The sequence below is a fragment of the Megascapheus bottae genome, chromosome 30 (assembly GCF_031878675.1).
Source record: "Megascapheus bottae isolate mThoBot1 chromosome 30, mThoBot2.hap1, whole genome shotgun sequence".
Lineage (NCBI taxonomy): Eukaryota > Metazoa > Chordata > Mammalia > Rodentia > Geomyidae > Megascapheus > Megascapheus bottae.
In genome coordinates, this window is record NC_143538.1 from 6,076,298 (window position 1) to 6,097,904 (window position 21,607).

At 40.1% G+C, this 21,607-nt stretch overlaps 1 protein-coding gene across 2 annotated transcripts in view; it reads left to right on the forward strand.

Moving 5' to 3' along the window:
- Positions 1-19,174, forward strand: part of Gabrb3 (gamma-aminobutyric acid type A receptor subunit beta3) — a 131,505-nt gene extending 112,331 nt beyond the window's left edge. For both annotated transcript variants that reach the window (XM_090321766.1, XM_090321765.1), the window contains exons 7-9: positions 6,433-6,585; positions 13,081-13,325; positions 18,362-19,174. In XM_090321766.1, coding sequence (XP_090177892.1) covers positions 6,433-6,585; positions 13,081-13,325; positions 18,362-18,703 — 740 coding nt within the window. In that variant the 3' untranslated portion in view covers positions 18,704-19,174. The remainder of the gene's footprint in view (positions 1-6,432; positions 6,586-13,080; positions 13,326-18,361) is intronic.
- The last annotated feature ends 2,433 nt before the right edge of the window (positions 19,175-21,607 follow it).

Genomic DNA, 21,607 nt, shown 5'->3' on the forward strand with positions numbered 1-21,607 from the left:
CTGTAATTGCTTCTGTGTGTGACTCAAGGGGTCCTCTAGCCTTGAGGAAGCCCAAGGACAGTGCACAAGCCCTGAGTTCAAGCCATCACTGACAAAAAAAAATAATTGTCAAAATACTCTCTTGCTTCTTAGGGATTCTGACAAATTATAAATTTTCCTTGCAGTTTCCAGCTCTGCTTTTAATAAGCACACTTAGTTTTCTGCCAAATATTAGTTTTCACTAAAGTCTTGTGTTCAAATTATAGCCCACTGGGCTCATAAATGAAGATCCTGTAGACAAAGAAGATTCTATATGAATTGATAAAAGAACAAAAGAACTAATAAACAAGAATATTGTATTTACAGTTTAACCTCAAATTCAGCAACCAATTGCCATTTTGTGTGTGTGTGTGTGTGTGTGTGTGTGTGTGTGTGTGTGTTTGTGTGTGTGTGTGTGTGTTTGTAATGTTATTACCGGGACCAGAACTCGTGGTCCTGGGTACTCTCACCTGGCTTTTCCACTCACAGATGGTGTTCGACCTGTGGAGTCATTCCTCCACTTCCAGCTTTTTGCAAATGAATCAGAAATGAGAATCTCATGGACTTTTTTTTTTCTTGCCTGGGCCTGACTTTGAACTACCATCTTCAGATCTCATCCTCCTGAGTAGCTAGGATTAGAGGCATGAACCATCAACTCCTGGCACCATTCATTTATTCCCCCCCTTATTTTCTATTGTTGGAAATGTGTGGCTTTATCTGGGAAACTGCCAATCCCTCCATCCGATCCCAAGTGAGAGGCCCAGAGCCTGCTCACTTCTTTTGCCAAGGAAGAGCTTCGCCACCTCAGCTGGCTACTGTGAAGTCACTTTCTTTTAAGAGCTCCTGACATATGTCAGCCACAGACACCAGATTGTTTTCCAAAATTCCATTGCTCGACAACTCCTTTGCAAAAATAATCCTTGCGTGGATTCGTCGACCAAAATTGCCTTTAAGACCTCTGACAGACATGCATAAATAGACTCACTGGTGAGAAAACCTTAGATCCAGAATAGTTGAGCACAGGGCAGCAAAAAGAGGAGAAAAAATAAATGTGTATGTATAGAATGTTGCTGCTGCTTCTTTTTTGTTAGATAATACATTTTGGATTTGATATTAATTAAGATCCATATTTCCCAAGAACCTATACAAAGAAAATTATATTTTCTTTATTATTCTTTATTATATGTTCTTTATTATTATCTTAATTAATAATAAAGACAGAGTTCAAACTACACAAAACACCCATGGATAGTAAAAATCCACTGGTATTTAGGTATTTAGTATATTTATGGAGTTGTACAATCTTGGCCAAATAATTTTTTTCTCTGAGTATGTAGTACCAAGGAATCAAACCCAGGGCTTCATGCATGTTAGGCGAGCACTCTACCACTAGGCTATGCTCCCGGCCCCCTTGGCCAATCAATTTTAAGATAATTTTACCATCATTGCCACCATTATCACCACCATCATCATCATGATTACCATCACTTTCACCATAAACACTAACACCAACCATGGCCACAAGCCTCACAACCACAGTTGTCCTCTCCACATCCAGTGTACCATTTAGCAGTGTCTTTCTCTTTATTCCCTTTACCAATCTTAGATAATCCGAAATAGAATTTTTATTTCTGTGGATTTGCCAATTCTGTATACATAAGGTATATGTATTATATATATATAAGGTGCATATATAGTGTATGTGTGTATGTGTGTTTATATATAAAACATTTATTTAATATTTTCAGACTGGCCTTTTCCATTTAGCATGATGCTTTTAAAGTTCTCAAGTTGAGTTAGTTGCCCTTCATTTCTTTTTTTATTTCTATGTACTGCCCTTCTATATGAACATATAACATTTCATGAATCTGTTTGTCAGCAAATATTTGGGTTGTTTCCTTTCCATTATTTTTCTTTTCTTTTCTTTTCTTTTTCTTTTTGGAGTATGAGGTTATTAGGAATGAGATAGCTCCACTTCCAGCTTTTTGGTAGTTAATTGGAGGTAAGAGTCTCATGGATGTTTCTCGCCTGGGTTAGCTTCAGATTTCAGTCTTCAGATCTCGACCTCCTGGAGAGCTAAGATTACAAGTATGGGCATGAGCCATTAGCATCCAGCTTGGGGTGGGTTCTTTAACTGCAGTTCTATATTTCCTCCTTTCTTCTCCACTTCAGACATTAGCTTTCATTCAATTTTAACAAATAGAAGAACATATTTATCAAGGCAAATACATATACACACAAATACTATACTTCCTTAATTCTAGATTTGGTATCCATGCCCATCTTCACAAATTTCCACAGATTCATGTTCATAATCAGCTAAATAGTCTCTTTCTGAAGTTTCCTGATAATATTTCCCAAGTGTTGGACTATGTCATCATATTATTATCTTCCCCCATTTGTGAGTTTCCTTACAGTTTCAGAGATTTTTCATGGAATTGGTGTTGGTTTCAGTTTGTTATTGGGATAATTTTCTCTGAAGGTGTAGTTTACAAATCATGAAGACATTTGACTTGGGAAGTTGGGAAATATGGTAAATTTTATTGTCCTTCCAAACCATTTCTTAGCTGGCCACTGGTGCCTCACACCTGTAAGCCTAGCTACTCAGGAAGCTGAGATGTGAAAATCACAGCTCAAAGCCAACTGGGGAAGGAAAGTCCATGAGATTCTTATCTCAAAATGAACTACTAGAAAACTGGAAGTGGAGCTGTAGTTCAAAGGCATAGAGCACAGGCCTTGAAATACAGTCCGGGACCCTGACTTCAAACCCCAGGAAGACAAAACAAAATAAAACAAAAAACTAGTTCTTGCTCTGTCCTGGGAGCGAATTAAGCCTTCTTACTCTAATGCATAATGTATTGGTAGTAAGACTTTCCCTGGTCTTCTGGCTCTCTAAGACAGAAATAAATGGGTGTCCTTCTGCCATATCACCCAAGAGTTTTGTAGGAAGACTGAAGTAAGAAATCTTTACTGCAAACTACTGGGATCCTGGAGGCTGTTTGTTACCATAGCATATCCATCCTATACTAGCCGACATAAAGACTTGTCTAAGTACAGTGTTTACCAGTATTTATAGTGAGATAGGTCTAAAAGCCCAGAAAAGAACATGACCAATGATAAGGCCTAAGATTGCCAAGATCCAATATTGTAATTACCTCAACCATGCCAGGAGACTTCAAACTATGATTCAATAATAGTGTCAACATTGTACACTAGCTAAACTCAGCTCCCGAGTAAGGCAAATAAGCTAACTACTCCTATTTTCGTTCATTCACTGTATGGATGTAGCCATTTAGAGCCTATGATGATGGGAACATCTACTATCTATTTCCTAAACTAAAGGTTTCCCAAGCCTGGAGACCACAGCAGCTCCAAAAGATCTTACCTTGTGTAAAATATTACTAATTAATTAATTAATGAGGACAGTGATTCAAGCAAGGGATCACTTCCCCCATGGAGACAAAAAGAGGGGCTTTCTTCATATGATATGTGACCAGGACCTGGAAATATGGAGATAATGTGATGGAATATAAAACTGAAATTAATTGGAGAATGACATAAAGAAAGAAAAATTCCCAAGTGACTGTTTTGTTGAGTTTGTTTTTAGATTTGGGGTTGGGGCAGTTTTGAGAATTGAACTCAAGGACTCACACATGCTAGTAGGCACGTGCTTTTAGAGTGTGGGTCAAGAGACGAGAGTAGGGGCAGAGCTTGTGACACAGGCCCTCCATAGCCCATGTTTCAGTGCTCCACCTTTACAGAGTATAGATTGTGGAGCACCAGATCTGGATTCAGTTTATGACGGAGAACAGCTTTATGAGGATGCTTGGGGCCATTTGCGGGGGGAAAGAAAATCAATGTTTTTCACCCCATACCAAACCCTAAAATCATTGGAAACCCTCAAAATAGACTTACCAATGTTAATTAATGAATTGAATGAATAAAGTTTTAAAAGTCACAAGGGGAACCCAGTGTAGTGCCACATGCCTATAATTCCTCTACTCAGGAGGAAGAGACAGGAGGATTGAGAATTCAAGGCCAGGTTTGGTGACTTAGATCTTCTCTCAAAAATATTTCGAAGAGTAGCGTTGTAACACATTGACAGAGCGTTTTTAAACAGGCTTGCATTTAAATTCTATTCTAGTGTGGAAAAAAAACTTTAAATCACAAGGAACAAAATTGAAACAGATGCAATACATACGAAAAATTAAATATTTATGAAATGTCCTATATCCCACATTCAAACTCATTACTTTCTAAAACAAACCATCAGGACAATGTCTATAGACTATCCAAATATGGATTATAATTCTATAAAAAGGAATAAAATGTTTAAAATATAACAAGAGAAATGAGAAAAATGCAGTTATCATGAGATTATTCCTAAGATTCAATACAGAGGGCGAAAAGCCATAATGAAAATAGTCAATTAAAGATGAGGATTGGGAATGTAGCTCAGAGGTAGAGTATTTGCTTAAGAAACTACTAACAAGGGTACACCTTTTTTTTCTTATGAAAATAAGTGAACACTGAGATAACTTACACAAATTGCCATGTATCCATAGTGAAGCTGTTGCTTTACAAAATTCTGATAGGGGCCGTGTGCAGTGGTATGCTCCTTTTCACAAATAAGTTGACATTACAAATAAAAGCTATATTGCTAGCTGTGCAAATTCCTCATTTGGCATATTGTTCCTGAGGAAATATAGTCTAAATATAGCCTAAGATAGCTGCTCAAAGACATTCTTAAGACTACTATTTATAGTTTTATAAAAATGGAAATTACCTAAATCTAGAGCACCAAGAGATTCCTCTGTATAAACCATACATTTCATGGGTATGGATTTGATAGGAAATTGGGAAGGATTTAACATTGTGTTGACACATAATTGGTGACAACTTTGCAAATATTTATGCAATGCTGACAGTATGATGTATGCATTTAATCATATTCTCTGGTAAGTGCCCTACAGAGACACACACACACAAAAAAATGGAAAAAATATCTCAATCTACAGACACATGTACAGACACACACACACACACACACACACACACACACACACACACAGAGGAAGCAAGATTCCTAAATGCTGGGTTTATTAGATGATTTGTTTTTCTCTTTTGTATAATTCTGGCTAAAAATGTGGTCGATCATATAGAAGAAATGGAAATGGAGGTAAAAGTGAATCGCTTCTACATAAAGATAATCAGTGTATGTTTGAAGATGGCTAAAGAAAGGAATCCAGGGAAAACGGCAAAAGGGAACATGAAACAGGGTCTGGAAATAGAATGGTGAATAGTCAAGTAGGAGCCTGTCTGTTGTGGAGTAGAAGGAGAGAGAAGGTAGACAAGATGTCCTGAGGCTGGGTGTGGGCAGTCTCAGGAAGTGAGTCATACAACTGTGAGGGGTGGGAGGGGAAGACTCCAGGAAGTAGATGTTTTGAGCAAGAAGCCCTTTGAGTTTTTATTGGTTGATCTTCTAGCGGCTTCATTAGAAATTAGGAGAGGTAAGGAACTGGGGGAGATTGGAGTTGATGTTGTGGTGTGTCAGAATAGACAGGAAGGAAACACAGACTATAGTGCTTGAATGCAAGAAAGATGAATAAAGCAGAAGACACCAAATACAGTAATAGAGGCATGCCAAACATACAGGAATTATGGCAGTAGTGGTAGGTGCTAATTGGAGCATTGCCTTTCTGCAGACAGGAATATGGACAGCCAGGTGTGATGGTATAACAATTGAACTTTATCGGAGAGCTTAGATTGAAAGTCTTTATGCCTACGCTGGGTGGTCTCTTCGCCAGGGCTGAGGGACTGAGTGAAATTTTGTACTGGTCTACAAAGGCTGAAGAGGGAGCCAGCAAAGAAAAGAATAATCAAGATATGCATCATTATTTTGTTTACTCTGCCGAACACTTTTCTAGAGTTTAGAGTTTTTCCAGGGCTGGTTCACAGCTGAACATTTATCTGTACAATAGTACCTCCATTATTATTTTATTTTTTGTCAGTCCTAAGGTTTGAACTCTGGGCCTGGGCACTGTCCCTGAGCTTCTTTTTGTTCCAGGCTAACACTCTACCCCTTTGAGCCACAGCGCCACTTAAGGATTTTTTGAATAGTTTATTGGAGATGAGATTCTCACAGGCTTTCTTTCTTTGGGCTGGCTTTGAACCATGATCCTCAGATCTCAGCCTCCTGAGTAGCTAGGATTATAGGCATGAGCCACCGGGGACCAGCTATCCTTTTATCATTTTATAACTCCCCTCTCTGTGCTTCCATAAAGACCACCAGGCAGAGAGAAAGCAAAAGCAGGTGACTGTGGATAAGCTTCTGTATCCAGGACTGATAAGTCAGGAGAAAGTTCAGGCCAGTTCTGGGTCTGCTTGTCTCTAACCCTGGTTTCTTTCCTTTAGGTGCCTATCCTCGACTTTCCCTGAGTTTTCGGTTGAAGAGAAACATTGGCTACTTCATCCTTCAGACTTACATGCCTTCCATTCTAATTACCATTCTCTCCTGGGTGTCCTTCTGGATCAACTATGATGCCTCTGCAGCAAGAGTCGCCCTGGGTATGTGCTTGCTGTTACGAGTTGTCTAAGGTGGAAAGGGACCATGTCATTTGCAGTATTAAGGGAATTGAAAAAGCGAATAGTTCAACTTTCAGTTTCCAGACATTGTGACACCAGCCCTTGCCTGAGAGTCCCTTTTCTGTCTTGGGATGCTGATTTCATGCACGATTCCCTTGATGTGTTAATTTAATTATAAGGCTCCGATGTGAATTTTCATGCTCATGAAAGGGAGGGGGGAAATCATGCTTGTAGAATATTTGCCTAGTGAAACTATTTTTGACCCTCATTTTTAAAGCTGGGACTAACTGCTTCTCGCTCAAAATTATTCCAACAGCTCAGAGAGAATTCTTGATTAATTATGCTCTCTTTGTCTAAAAAAAAGTCAGAAAAAATTAGTCAAATATTGCAGCCTATAATTGGAATTATACAATTTGTTGAGCATTAACATAAGCAATTAATTCTAAGTCATTCCCCACGAGTCTTAGTGATCATTCTGACCATCAACAATTAGATTGCTAAGTGGTGTACAATATGTCTTATAGGTTCTGATGTTGCTTATATTTTCCTGAAACAATCTCAGCTACCTATTATGAAACTTCATCACCCAAATAATTATTTAAATAGGTTTTGTAAAAGCACTGAGCCTGATGAGCTATTAGCAGTGCATTCCATGTTTGGCCAGGATTGAATTTAATTCCTGACAATGAAGTTAACAGTGGAACTTATAAAAAATAACGAGAAGAAATGATCAACACATATCCTAGTAGGTTAGTTTACATGAAGTCAGAACTTCTGGTTCCACTCATGCCCTTTCCTGACCTCCTTTTCCTCTGTACCCAACTTTCTCTAGATTGAAAGTTGATCCGCATTGTTCTGGTAAGAGAAATTTCTATGAGAATGCATGGTTTAGATCCACAGTTCTGGATCATGAACATCTATCTCCAAGATTTGATTATTTCCCAGTTAAACACATAACTCTAGCTCAAGGGAAAAAGAAATCAGGCATCTATTCCTGAAGATGAATTTTAAAAACACATAAAGCTAAGAATTATCACTTGTATGTCTTTCTAATGAACTCAGTAAGCAAAGTTCTCTCTCACTCTCCCTCCTGCTTCCTTCCTCCCCTCCCTCCACCCCCCTTCTCTCTCTTGTGTGCCAGTCCCAGGGCTTGGACTCAGGGCTTGAGCACTGGCCCTGCTTTTATGCTCTACTACTTGAGCTATAGCTTCACTTACAGTTTGGGGTGGTTAGTTGGAGATGAAGAGTCTTATGAACTTTCCTACTTGAGCTGGCTTCAAACCATGATGCTCATGTCTCAGCCTACTGAATAGCTAGGACTACATGAGACCCTGGGGCCTTCTAAAATATATGAAGATTTCAGACTGTTATCCCATCCTCCATCACTAAGGCTTGGCTGCTTTTGATAAGACTGTCTTTCTCTTTGTTATGCTGTTTCCCTTTGTTTGTAGACACAGCTCCAAATATTGTAGTGTTTATTAGCTTGCAAAGCCTCACATGCTGTCTTTTTAAGATAAGTAGTATAAAAGCATGAAATTACTGGCGCCATCCTGGAGCCCGGAAAGCCTGTATAGCTCAGAGAGATGTAGCCAAAACTTAGAGAGCTTCTGAGTGTGGAATATCTCCTTATGCCCCTCAGTACAGAAACGTGCGCCCCAGAACTGAAATTATCTGAGAGCATCCTCAAGAGAGGGGTGGACTGAAATTAGGAATCTTTAAATTTTCCAGCTATCACAAATTCAATACCTCTTTCATTGTAAAACATCATCTTTCACAATGCAAAGTAAGTTCTAGAAACCCAGCCTTGATGTAGATACGCATATAGCTAGATATAAGATAAATATATGTATAAATATTACGTTTTGCTTAATATATGTAATACTACATATAATATGTTAATATTATATATCTATATGATATATAGTATATTCCATAATTATTATATAAGGAATTATATATACATATAGAATGCAATATATTCTAATTATATGGAATATATTCTAATTATATTAATATAATTATCTTATATAATAAAATTCTAATATAATATTCTAACCATATATTTTAATTCTAATTTAATATCTATAATATTCTAATATCATATATTCTATATACACACATATTTTATATATAGATATTCTACAGAGAAATTATAGCATATTATATATTTATATAATGCATAATTATATAGAATGATAGAATATATAGAATATAGAATAATAGAACATGTTATATACAACAGAATTTGTAGAATATAGAATAATAGCATATACAATATATATATATGTATAGTATATATAGGTCTTATCCTCATAGTCTGGACCTCAGACTCACATCTCAGTGGCTTTGTTAGCTTAGGCTTTCCCCTGGAAGGCTTGACAGGTTCAGATATGTGATCTAGGACTGGGAGGCAAATATGAGGTCACAAGGGAAGTGCTACATAGAAGAATCAGGTAAAGGAACTTTCTAGTAGACAGCCCCAGGGTCTGTCCCTTGGGTAAGTCCTGTAGGCTTTGCTCTCAGATTCCCAGTAGGATGCTCACACCCTCCATTCAGTAAGAGATCTGTCTCTGAGTCTGGCTTATCTGGGTATTGGGGAAATCTCACTGGTGTCAGCTCATTGATCAAGGAGAAATATTTATAAGGTCATGAATGTATTCATAGGGTCCTGAACATAGAAAGTATGGAAACAGAAGCATTCAAGAGGAGGCAGAAACTTGTCCGGTACATATGTGCCCTGCCATCCTTGGCTCTAGGGCCAAAGAGATGCGGGTCCATTCTGCAGAAGACCCATTGCACAGAGGCAGGACCTTTGCCCCTGTGGTACTCAGCACTCCAGGTGACTGGGTCAGCTACCTGATGCCTCAGTGTCACCCCCGGGCCTTCCCTACCACCTCAGCCAAACACAGAAATCTTCCCAGTGTCCTTTGCTGCAGATCAAGCTGTGTGTGGCCAGTTGAGGTCTAAATGGGTTCAAAGGAAAACTCCAGAAACACACAGCTCATGCTGTAAATAACCTTTCTTACAAGCCATTATTCTAACTGCTCTAGTTTAGGTATTGATGTTAATCTTTCAGCATAGGTAATCTAGAAATTAAATGTGATCAAAGGTATGTACATATAGGAGGAAAAACACCCAACAAACAGCATTCAGTGTTATCCCTGACTACAGGCATTCTCTGTGGGTCTTGGATATATTTCTGTGGATGCCAGAGACTCTTGCAATTCCTAAATTGTCAAGAGATACTATGTAGAAATTATTCAGTCTACTGCATCGTAAGAATCAAACATGTATTTAAAAAGAGAAAAAGAATAATAAAGCATTATTGCTAGGTATTAGTAAGTGTTGATATTAGTAATAAGTATTGTTACTGTGTAATAATATTATTAACATCAATATTATTAACATGATGATGTTATTATTAACATTAATGGTCTCTAAGAGGGTATGGCTGGGGGGAGGGATTGATTAGAAAAATACTCCTGTCTCCTTCCTTCACCAAGCTTCTCAGGATCATGGTCTGAGAAAGACTCTGAATTCTGTTTGTACTTGTTGCAAAAGGAGGTCCCGATAGTGCAACATCTATACAGAGTATCAGCAGACTTCATAGAGTTATCACTGTAAACATCTGCACATGGAGGAGCCTGGAGTTGAGGAAGGGAAATACATTTGTTCTGCTGGATTTCAGTTGTTCTCAACTGGCTCAAGGTGTTTCTTACACCTCTCCCATTCAGGGCCCACTGAACTGTCAGTGGTGCCAGCCACCATATTGCAAAGCAGGATACTACACTTTGTGGCCTTCCTCAAAAGGTCCTCACAAAGTAATAATGATGATGATGATGATGATGATGATGATGATGATGATGATGATGATAAATAATAATAATATTGTAACTTGAGGGTTTAGTTTGAGGCTGAGAGGAATGAAAAAGAATGACAGAAAGGTGGCATTGATCAAGGAGCACGAGTTCTCATAACCTGACATGTTGAATTGCAATCCCTTTGTATGGCCACTTCAAGATAATTTAAAACTTTTTAGAATAGAATATCAATACTTCCAAAAGTGAAAGAAACTACGGATATCGTCTAGATGACATTATTTGGGTCGATCAGAAGGAAAAGGAAGATGTTTTAGATGGATGATACAACTAAATCAAATTTTTATTTATTACTTCATGATCATCTTTCTATATGCAGATTTTTGAAAAAGAAAACTTTATTTCATTACCAAAATGTCCCTAAAAAATATAAGTGTAGGCTTATAATGAGTCACAAATTATAGCAGCCTGATAAGAATAAAAGCACAACCACCCAGTTACTTCTTGTGCCCCAGTGAGACATCCACTTAGAAGTTCAAGGTTAAGGCCAGCAACCCTAAAGGCTTGGCACTATCCCTGAGTTTTTTGTTTTTTGTTGTTGTTGAAAGCTAGCACTTTACCACTTGGAACCACAGTGGTCTTCTAGCAGTTCATTGGAGATAAGAGGCTCATAGACTTCCCTGGCCAGGCTGGGTTTGAACAGCAATTTTCAGATCTTAGCCACCTGAGGGGCTAAGATGTCAGGTGTGAGCCACCAGCACCAGTAACTGCTCTTTATTTACTAACACATCACTGATATCTTTGGACATAATCTTCAGGCTTCTCACAGTAGTAAAGTAAGGCCACACTGGGCCATGGGGCTGAACCATGTAACTCTACCATTCAAGATATATAAAACCATGGAAAGCACCCTACTTCCTGAAGGGTCCCTGGGAGGAGGTGACAAGGTAGGAAGAATACACAGACACACACACACACACACACGCACACACACGTGAGCTAGGGTCTCCTGTCATCCTCATTCAAAAAAAGACCATTTTTCCTTGCTCTATGACACGATACCCAAGGCTGGGTGATGTATAAATGAAAGAGGGTAATTTAGCTCCCAGCTCTGCAGAGTTTAAGAGCATAGCACCAATAGTTGCTCAGCTCTGATGGAAGCCCATGGTAGATGGCAATGTGTGTATGTGAGAGACAGACAGACAAACAGACAGACAACCAGGCCACAAATTAGGGTCCCAGCCATGAAGCACACTAAGACCAGGTGACATCTTTCATCCTTCTGTCTTCATCCCCATTCTTGCCGTTCTTTCTGGAAGCTTGTTAAATTTAGGTCCATTCAAGACAAAGCAGCTTGGAGAGGTGAAGAAATGAGCAGAGCAAAAGCAAAGCATTCAGGCTCCACAGATCCACTTGGAAAGGAGAAAGATAGTAGTACAGCAACTTTGAGGGGGGGAGGTTTGAATAATGGCAAGAATGCCTCATTTGGTAGCATTTGCATGGTGTTTTCCCATTTATTTGTAAACTGTAATTATCCTATTGCCATGTTCAAATTTTAAAAAGTCCCCAGGTGCACATGAATGTGATGTTAAAGGAGAATCTTAAAATACTCCAGCATCTTACATTTCCATCTACTCTATAAGCAATAGTGGTGTGCAGCAAGACATAAAAATAGTTTCTCCGGCTCTTCTGGTGCTTGGCTGTTAGTAGCAGTTGAAAGCTCAGGAGAAGGGAGAGAGCTTATGTTGGAGAAGAAACCTAAACTCTATTCTCTTCCTCTCTCCATTCTTCCTTTGCCGCTCATCTAAGGCCAGCTAAACCCTGTAGCCCTGACATCTTCTCGGGGGGACACAGTGTCAAGAAGCATGCCTCTGAGGGTGGGTAGAAATTGAGAGAAGATGTTTAACAAGTGTAACTCTTCCCTGCGAGCACTGAGAAGGAGAATGTTTAGAGTAGCCTTGCTGTCCGCAAGGGCAGTGCTGTGGAGGTGACATGGCTTCTTAGTCATATGTTTGTTTCTCCACATGGCAGTTTAGAAGGATGTCTTCTGAACTTACAATAATTCTGGGACATCTGAGGATGGGAAGGATAAAGATTGATCCTTCGGAGCTGACATGCTTCTTGGAGATGTGTGATAAGAGAGAAAGAGAGAGAAAGACAGAGAGACAGAGACAGAGAGTGTGTTCTAGGGCTTGAACTCAGGGCCTGGGCTCTGTCCTTGAGGTTTTTTCGTTTTGTTTTGTTTTGCTCAAGGCTACTACTCTAGCACTCTATCAGTTGGCCATAGCTCTATTTCTGCCTTTTTGCTGGTTAATTGAAGTAAAGAGTTTCACAGACTTTCCTGCTCCTGGGGCCCTCAGATCTCAGCCTCCTGAGTAGCTAGGATGAGGGGTATGAGCTCCAGGCACCCCACTGGATTTCTTTCCTCCTATAATCTGTCCAGTAGCTTCTGTGTGTGTGTCTCTCCCACCCAGATTCGACACTCCATTTCCTCTGCTAGTGGAAAGACAGTGTGGAGGAAAGTGGCTCTCGTGGGCTGAGTTAATGGCTCAGTTAACTCTTGCATCTTAGTGCTTGAAGTCCAATTCGGCCAGGAGGGTGAAGAATGGAAGGCCAGGCAGTGGAGCCCCGGGCTCAAGCACCCCCATTTCTCTCCTAGGGATCACAACCGTATTAACGATGACTACTATCAACACTCATCTTCGAGAGACTCTGCCCAAAATCCCCTATGTCAAAGCCATCGACATGTACCTGATGGGCTGCTTCGTCTTTGTGTTCCTGGCTCTTCTGGAATATGCCTTTGTCAACTACATCTTCTTCGGAAGGGGTCCTCAGAGGCAGAAGAAACTGGCAGAGAAGACAGCCAAAGCGAAGAACGACCGTTCTAAGACTGAAGGGAATCGGGTAAGGCCCCTCCCTGGCCTGGGTGCTTCTCCACCTCTGCAGAGGAACAGCCATTCTGTCACCTGCAGGGCCTGTCAGTATGAGTTAGTGGGAGGGAGTGGGGAAGACTTGCTGGTGATTGTCTGTAACCATTCCTGTGCAAATCTGAGGGACTCCCTGAAAGCCTGCATGAAGGTAGATGCTATCCTCTCAAATGGAGACGGTGTGAGGTTTCAATGAGACTGTGGGAATGGAGTCTGAACAGGATATCAGGAAGCCCATTTATTGATTAGTTCTGAGATTTGAACCTGAGGCTTTTGCATTTGCTAGACAAACACTTTTACCTGAGTCCCATTCCTAGCCTTTTTGATAGTTCCTTTATTAGGATATTATCTCCATCTCTCTCGTGGTCTTCTGAACCTCTACCTTCATAGTAGCTGGGATTACAGGAGTGCATCATCATACCTGGCCATAGGGAAGCTTTTGTTCTGAAATGAATTCATAATCCTTCAGTTGTAGAGTTGCCGTTTCGGTCTCTTAAACGAGTAAGAGGAATCACACAGCTGGCCCGTCTGCCTTGCTGCTGAGTGTGGTCATCTGAGAAAAATTCAAAGGGGGAAGATATAAGCAAGCTATGCAGTGTGCATTCAGGAGAGCTGCTCTGCCCACCTGTGTGTCTCCTGGGTGTGTTCTGCACAAAGCTGAGGAGGATGGGCTTCTGGCAGTGGTGGTGGATAAGGGGGCACACAAGGCCTGTGCAAGCCCTGAGCTGACACCCTCCAGGCTCCTCCATCTCTCACAACCCCACCTCACCCTGCTTTGTTCCTGGTTCCATGTGCACATGTGGATATTGAATATTAGGGCTGCAATCACCCACCCTTCTCCTCTCCATTTCTCTACTCCTCTCCCCTTGAACTCAGCCCCTGTGACTCCCCAAATTCCAGTGTTCATTTGGTTACACTGTCAGGTAGTTGTTGAATGGAGTTTGTATCATTCGGATTTAGTGTATGCATGCATATGACCCTGTACTTGCGTACATATACATTTTTTAAATTTAGATCTAAGTTCCATATAAACATCTGACCTTTTTAACAACAACAACACCAAGTGGTGGCTCACGCCTGCATTCCTAGCTACTCGGGAGACTGAGAACTGAGGATGGTGGTTTGAAGCCAGCCTGAAAGGGAATATCAGTGAGACTCTTATCTCCAAAAACTGGAAAGTGGCTCAAGAAGAAAAGCACTAGCCTTGAGCAAAAAAGCCCAGAGACAGCACCCAGACCCTGAGTTCAAGCCTTAGGACCTGCATACACACACACACATACACACACACACACACACACACACGCACGCACGCACGCACGCACGCAAATTCGTGTTAAATCTAGTTATTTCCAATCCTGAAGAGAGTTTTCCTTGCTTTTACCCATGCCATTCTTGTTCTGGGTCTTCTGCACAAGGAACCATAGCTCCTGTAACCAAGGCAACCAAGCATCAGGACCCACAAATGACTGCAGGCAGGCATGTTTCAATGAATGTGTAAATGGCTCCCTTCTTTTCAGCTAAGTGTGAATAGAACTGGTCAGAAAACTTAGAAATCTGTGAATAGAACCAGGCTTTCTACAGGCAAAATAATCTTAAAAATTTCATACTGGGGAATGGACTCCGGGCTATACTGTTAAGTTTCTAAGGAGATCGGGTCCTGCTATAAATACATAATATGCTTTGTCTGGGTTGTTTCCATGGAAACTAGAATTCATCACATCATTGCTGTTTCCATGACAGAGAGGCATTCATACACATGTGTGCACACGTGAGCACGTGCACACACACACACACACATACACACGCTAAATGAGTCTGTTGTGAGGAAATTGTCGGGCTACAGAAATACCTTTCTGAGGGAGACTCATACAATTCTAAACAAAACTGAGAAAAATCCTGGTAGCATCCACCGAGACAATTAGCAAATTGCACAGAGAATCCATTATAAATTGATTGAAGAACTGATTTTTTGACTTGATTTGGGATTCCTTTTTTATTATTTCTTTTCTCTTTTTTTCATATATTTTTATTGTAATTAATAGAAGGGTTACATTATATTCACCAGATACAAGGTGCATTACTTCACATATATTGATACCCTTTCTCATGTCATGGGCCTCCCCGCCCCCCTGCCGCTCATGTTGTTTTCCCCCCTTCCCTATCCAATTTCAAATAAGCAAGCAAGCATATATACAATACATTTTTATTATTTCTTTACCCCCCAAAAAACGTTGCTTCTCTCTCTTCCTAGCTGTTCTAGCGAAGCTTTCACACGTTCACATTGTTCAAATGCTAGAGCTATGGATCAGTTATTTACATCTGCAATCAACAAACAAATGTGTGTATTCTGATTTGGGATATATATTGGATATTCTAAAAGATAAATATCAAAAATTGTTCCTCACTTAGGAGTTTAGGATTTATTATTTATTTAGTGCTTGTACTGGGGCTTGAACTCAGAGCCTCTCATTCTTCCCTTGTTTAATGTTGTTGTTTAAGGCTAACACTTAACTACTTGAGGCAACCCTTCATTACTGGATTTCTGTTGGATAATTCGAGATAAAGAATCTCCTGGGCTTCCAACCTGGACTTTGGACCACAATCCTCAGATTTGAGCCTCTTCAATAGCTAGGATCAAAGGTTAAAGCTATTGGTGCCCAGCGTAGGGATAATTTTTAAATAGAACATAACAGTTCAAAAAGTTCACCTCAAGTGTTACAATTAAATACAAGAAAAGAGAAAAATCATAAATTTTATACAAAAGAGAACAAGACTATAAACACACATTACAAATTTAACAATCCTTAACAAGTAGTACTTGTTAATTTTAGTGATATGGTTGTGCATGCGGGCATACACGTGCACACACACACACACACACACACACACACACACACACACACATGCGCCAGACCAGAGACTTGAACTCAGGGAATGGGTATGGTCCATGAGCTTTGCTGCTCAAGAGTAGCACTCTACCACATGAACCACAACTTTACTTCTGGCTTTTTGGTGGTTAATAGGAAAATAAGAGTCTTATAAACTTTCCTACCTGGGCTGTCTTTGAACTGGGATCTTCAAATCGCAGCCTCCTGAGGAGGTAGAAAGACAGGCATGCACCCAGAACACCTGGCTTCAAATATCGTACTTAGTAAAACACGAAGTTTTACCCCTGACATAATAACGTCTTTCTTATTCTTCTGAAGGTAGGATTTTACTAACCTAGAAGTTGGAAGGGCAGTAAAGAATGAAATACCCACTCGGTGCCAGTCCATGGATAGATTGTAGGATAAAGGCCAAATACCACTGCATTGTATTCTGGATGGGGTGTTTTTAGTTTTTGAGAGATGGCGCCTGTCAAGGTTAGAGAGTTGGAAGAAAAACTACATCAAAATCAGTAATTCTAATTATAGTAGGTATGAATGAGATAGAGCCTTCAAAATAATGATTATGCATGAAATCATTTAGAAATCACAAGTCATCTGTCATTCTATAAAGGGCATTCCGGCCTTCTATCCACAAGCACTTATTCATATTTTAAGACTTATATGCTAAACTGTAAAAAAAAAAGTTCGAATCTCTTTTGGAAGCCTTTATTTAAAATATTTTGTTGGTACAATTTCACAGAGTTAGCATCCTTTTCATCCTCTCAGATGAAAAAAAAATCTCTTCGTACTTTTGATGCGAATTTTCCACATAGTGGTTCATCTTTTATAAATGAAAGCCATGTCAAAGAAAAATTGTAAGTCAAGCAGTCCAAGTAGGGGGATACAGTGGGACTCATGACTCAAACTTCAGTCCTTAGGAGTCTGAGACATAGAGGATCAAAGGTTGAAGTCATTTAGAACGGCAAAGTCCATGAGATTCTATTTCCAAAAGTAGAAAAAAAAAAAAAAAAGCTAGCCTACAGGATTGGTTCTAGTGGCAAGAGTACTACCTGAGAGCAAGAAAGCTGAACGAGCACAAGACCCTGATTTATAGTGACTAAACCATTTTACAGTAAGATCTTTTTTGGTTGTTTTGGTTGTTTGTGGGTCTTGAACCCAGGGCCTGGGTCCTGTCCCTGAGCATTTGTTAGCACTCTAGTGCGTTGAGCCACAGAGCCACTTCCAGTTTTCTGGTGGCTAATTGGAGGTAAGAGTCTCATGGATTTTCCTTCCTGGGCTGGCTTTGGCTCATGAGCTTCACATCCCAGCCTCTGCACAATCCCAGTACAACCCTGAAATCGTGTTTATCACTGAACGCTAGACTTAACGTGTCCCCCAAATACACACACACACACACACACACACACACACACACACACACACACACAGTGGCATTTAATTTACCATTGAATCGCAGGACGAGATTAACAAGAGGAAATCAGAGAGTGACTCTAATAATATGCTCTAATAAAAGCAATGGAACTAGGGTTTCTCTTTTTCAAAATCCCCTGTGGATTCTATTCATCTTCTCTGAGGATGATGTTAAGCTGATACAATGCTCAGAGGACGGGAATCAAGCTAGGATGGTGATGTTGAGTTTCCGGTACTAGTTCAGGATTGCTGAGATAACGGAATGTTGTCCATTGACCTGAAACCTCAGAAGGCTGGGGGACTCCTGGACTTCCCATCCAAGGTATAGTTATGAAAAAAAAAAACAAAAGAAATAGAACTTTGCATGGTAAGCAGCAGCAGAGCTTTAATTTTCTCTTCAATAAGGACTTGTGTCTTGTCATGTGAAATCTCCATTGTTGAACAAGCTTCCCTGTCCTTTCATTTTCTCATGAGAGAATCTTTAAACCAAGGAAATAATATCTCTAAAGCCGCAGTTCAGTCAACCCAAAGGATTTGTGATTCCCCCTGCCACTTCAGTAAAATGAGATTCTGGGTGTGACAGCTTGTCCATGTGACACCCTGACAGGGCCCTCCTGCTGTCTCAGATTTGCATATGGAAATGAGATCTCTGGGCAGGCTCACTGTCTCACCAGAGTGCCTATCTCCCACCCTGCTCCCCCTGCTTTCCCATTAGGTGGACGCCCATGGAAATATCCTGTTAACATCCCTGGAGGTTCACAACGAAGTGAATGAGGTCGCCGGCGGAGTGGGAGATACCAGGAATTCAGCAATATCCTTTGACAACTCAGGAATCCAGTACAGGAAACAGAGCATGCCCAGGGAAGGGCACGGGCGGTACCTGGGAGACAGGAGCAGCCAGCACAAGAAGACACACTTACGGAGGAGGTCTTCTCAGCTCAAAATCAAAATCCCTGATCTAACCGATGTGAATGCCATTGACAGATGGTCCCGGATCGTGTTTCCATTCACCTTTTCTCTCTTCAACTTAGTTTACTGGCTGTACTATGTTAACTGAGTGACTGTACTTGATTTTTCAAAGACTTCATTTAACACTGAGTGAAATATTACCCCCTGCCTGTCAAGTTTTTATACCTGTACACACACACACACACACACATACACACACACACACGCACACATATATACATACGCAATTGTATATATATGTGAACTTTCTCAGCATATATATAAAATACACGTGTATATGAGAATGTATGTGTATATGTTTACATACGCAGTTCTGAAGACTCGTGCGTATATGAAACAAATACACATACATATATAACATTTTGCAGCTAAGGACAATTTAACACGGAATTGCATATTAAAGAAAGTCGGGTTCTTTTTTTCTTTTTTCTTTTCTAATTGAAAGGGACAAGTATCATCTAAATATTTCTGCCTCGAGAATGAAGGCATGAACCAATCATTCCATCCCACAGTGTGACTTTTCTTATTCCTAAGTTAGACGTTTCAGTTTAAAAAAAAAAAAAAAGAACATAATACCAGAAAGAAACCTCTTAGTTCATTGTTCTGCAATTCATACAGTGGTCTTCGCTAGTTTCAAAAGAGTCCCACCATCTTGCATATCCTCTTTTCAGTTTTGCTGACCCAAGGCTGGTTAGCTTTTACTGGTAATGGATTAGATTCTTCCTATAATGGTTTAGCACGCACTTACCTATGGTCTTAAGCATAGATCGATCCCACATTAATGTGGGAAACCCCATGAAGAGTGAGTGGCACCCCCTGTAAGTACTCTGATATCTGAAGGTCTAGGGGGCGGGGACTGTGTCCAATGGGATGGATCCAGCTTAACTGTCCTGTGGGAACATTCATTCACTGCAAATGTGCTCTAGGCCTACCTACCCTGACTATGTCTCAGGTTCTTCATTATTCTAAGGTAAAACCATCAAGAGAATGAATCCCCATCCCTTCTCCCCCTTGCAGTTCCGTTCTCATTCTTCAACAACATTGTATGTTAAGATGAAAAAAATATATATATTTGCATAATATGCATACACATGTATAGTTACCAAGATTTATGTTTTCTTATGCTTGCTCTCATGGCAGCATGCAAATGTCATATTTCTTTGGGTTATGTGATGTAACCGCGCTTTCTGTTATCTAGAAATTAAGACGGAAGCTACAGCACTTCTAAATGTCCGCTTTCAGAGACTTAACAACATCCTCATGCCTTTTATTTCTGTATCTGGCATCTCCATAAGCACATCTGATTTAACTCCTAGATCGACTAGAATTCTGCAGGAACACGATCCGACACATACCACACATTCCCCAGCCACCCCAGGACCGTTCTGAGGAGAAGGAAGGTGACCGGAACATAAACAGTCACCCTGGCTTCCTCCTGCCTCTCAGCCTCATCAGATATCTGGACTTTTTAAAGCTCGTAGAAACAAGACAAGGTGCACTGGTTTCATAGATGCAACCTTAACTTACTATTTAGATGAGATCTTTCTAAAGAAAAAAAATGATCTATTTTTTGTAAACAATCTTTCTATCACAGGCATCCATAGAACTGAAAGGACTACAGTTGTGCAGTGTCACAGTGGAATCAAGCCTTTGGGAGATGAAATTTTTTTAAAAAAATAAAAAGCAAAAATGTGCAGGAAAGTACTGCTAAATGAATACTTTCCCCCATCCCACCCTACCCCCCCTCCAAAAAAAAGTGCCACATTTGTTTCACTCTTTTTGTTCTGTCTGAAATGACCAGTGTCTGGTGTGGCACTCAAAAGGGGCTGGCACCAGCTTTCTCTGCATAAACAAAGGCACTATACTTCCCAAGGGTGGATATGGTGATAATAATGTCATTTGACCACTAGGGTTTTGTTTTCGTTTTTGTTTTTTTTGGTTTTTTTTTTTTGGTCTTTGGTGGCTCTAACAAGGTTGCATTGGTGGCAGTCCATCTGGGACAATTCAGAACCCACCAGCAGATAAATCATAGTCCATGAAAAGTCTTCTGCAAGAGGCAATCACCAATTTATATTCTCTTCTTCCCCTCTTTTCTATTACTCTCCTTCTGCAACATCTTCTACCAACTGAAGCTCTCTGGTTTTTATTTTGATTCAGAGATGAGCCAGTGAGTTCTTGGTTCTTGGCTTTTTTCTTTCCTCTGGCAATTTCTTTCCCCCATGGGTAACAGTTTCAACAGCTTGGGAAAAACCTTGTAAGTGGCCTTATCATTGTTCAAATGTTAAACACAAAAGACATTTATGAAGACCTTATCCCTTTCAATACTTCAGGTATTTTTCTTTTCTGGTATCCAGTAAATTCAAGCTATGAACTCCATAGAGAAACGAAGGACTCCAATACTGCAAACAAATGTGGACCAAGCAGTATATAATTTATCCACCTCTGAACTGTGACATGAATTCTTTCTGCAAGAATGAAGTGATTCCAACCATCTTGATGCATAGTTGAGGAATCCCAAATCGCAAAGGCAGAGACCCTCCCCCCTCCCACCCCCACAAGGCTCCAAGTTTAGCAGTCTACTTCCCAAGGTTTTTTTGGATATAAATTTGCATGGTCTAGTCATAATAGCTTTTGAGCTTTTTCTATGCATTTGGCACCAAGATTGGGATCCACAACTTTGTAGACACTGCGATGAAGTTATAACATAATAGCTGAACTATAAATAGTGTTTTTAACTTACATGCACATACACACACAAATACACAACATATATTCTGTAAAAAAGAAAAAAACACAACTTTTTAAGATCCTTGGGTATGTACTTGCTTTATTCCATTTCAGAAGAAAAATCCATTTTCTTCTAATAAAGTTATTTTCTAGCTTCTCCATTTTTAAAAGTTGTGAGAAGTAGTAAGAAGTGAATTCCAGCTGGGCTAACTGAAGAGAATGGAAATCTGGCTCTTTTCCATTCCACTTGACCCCCTGGCATTTC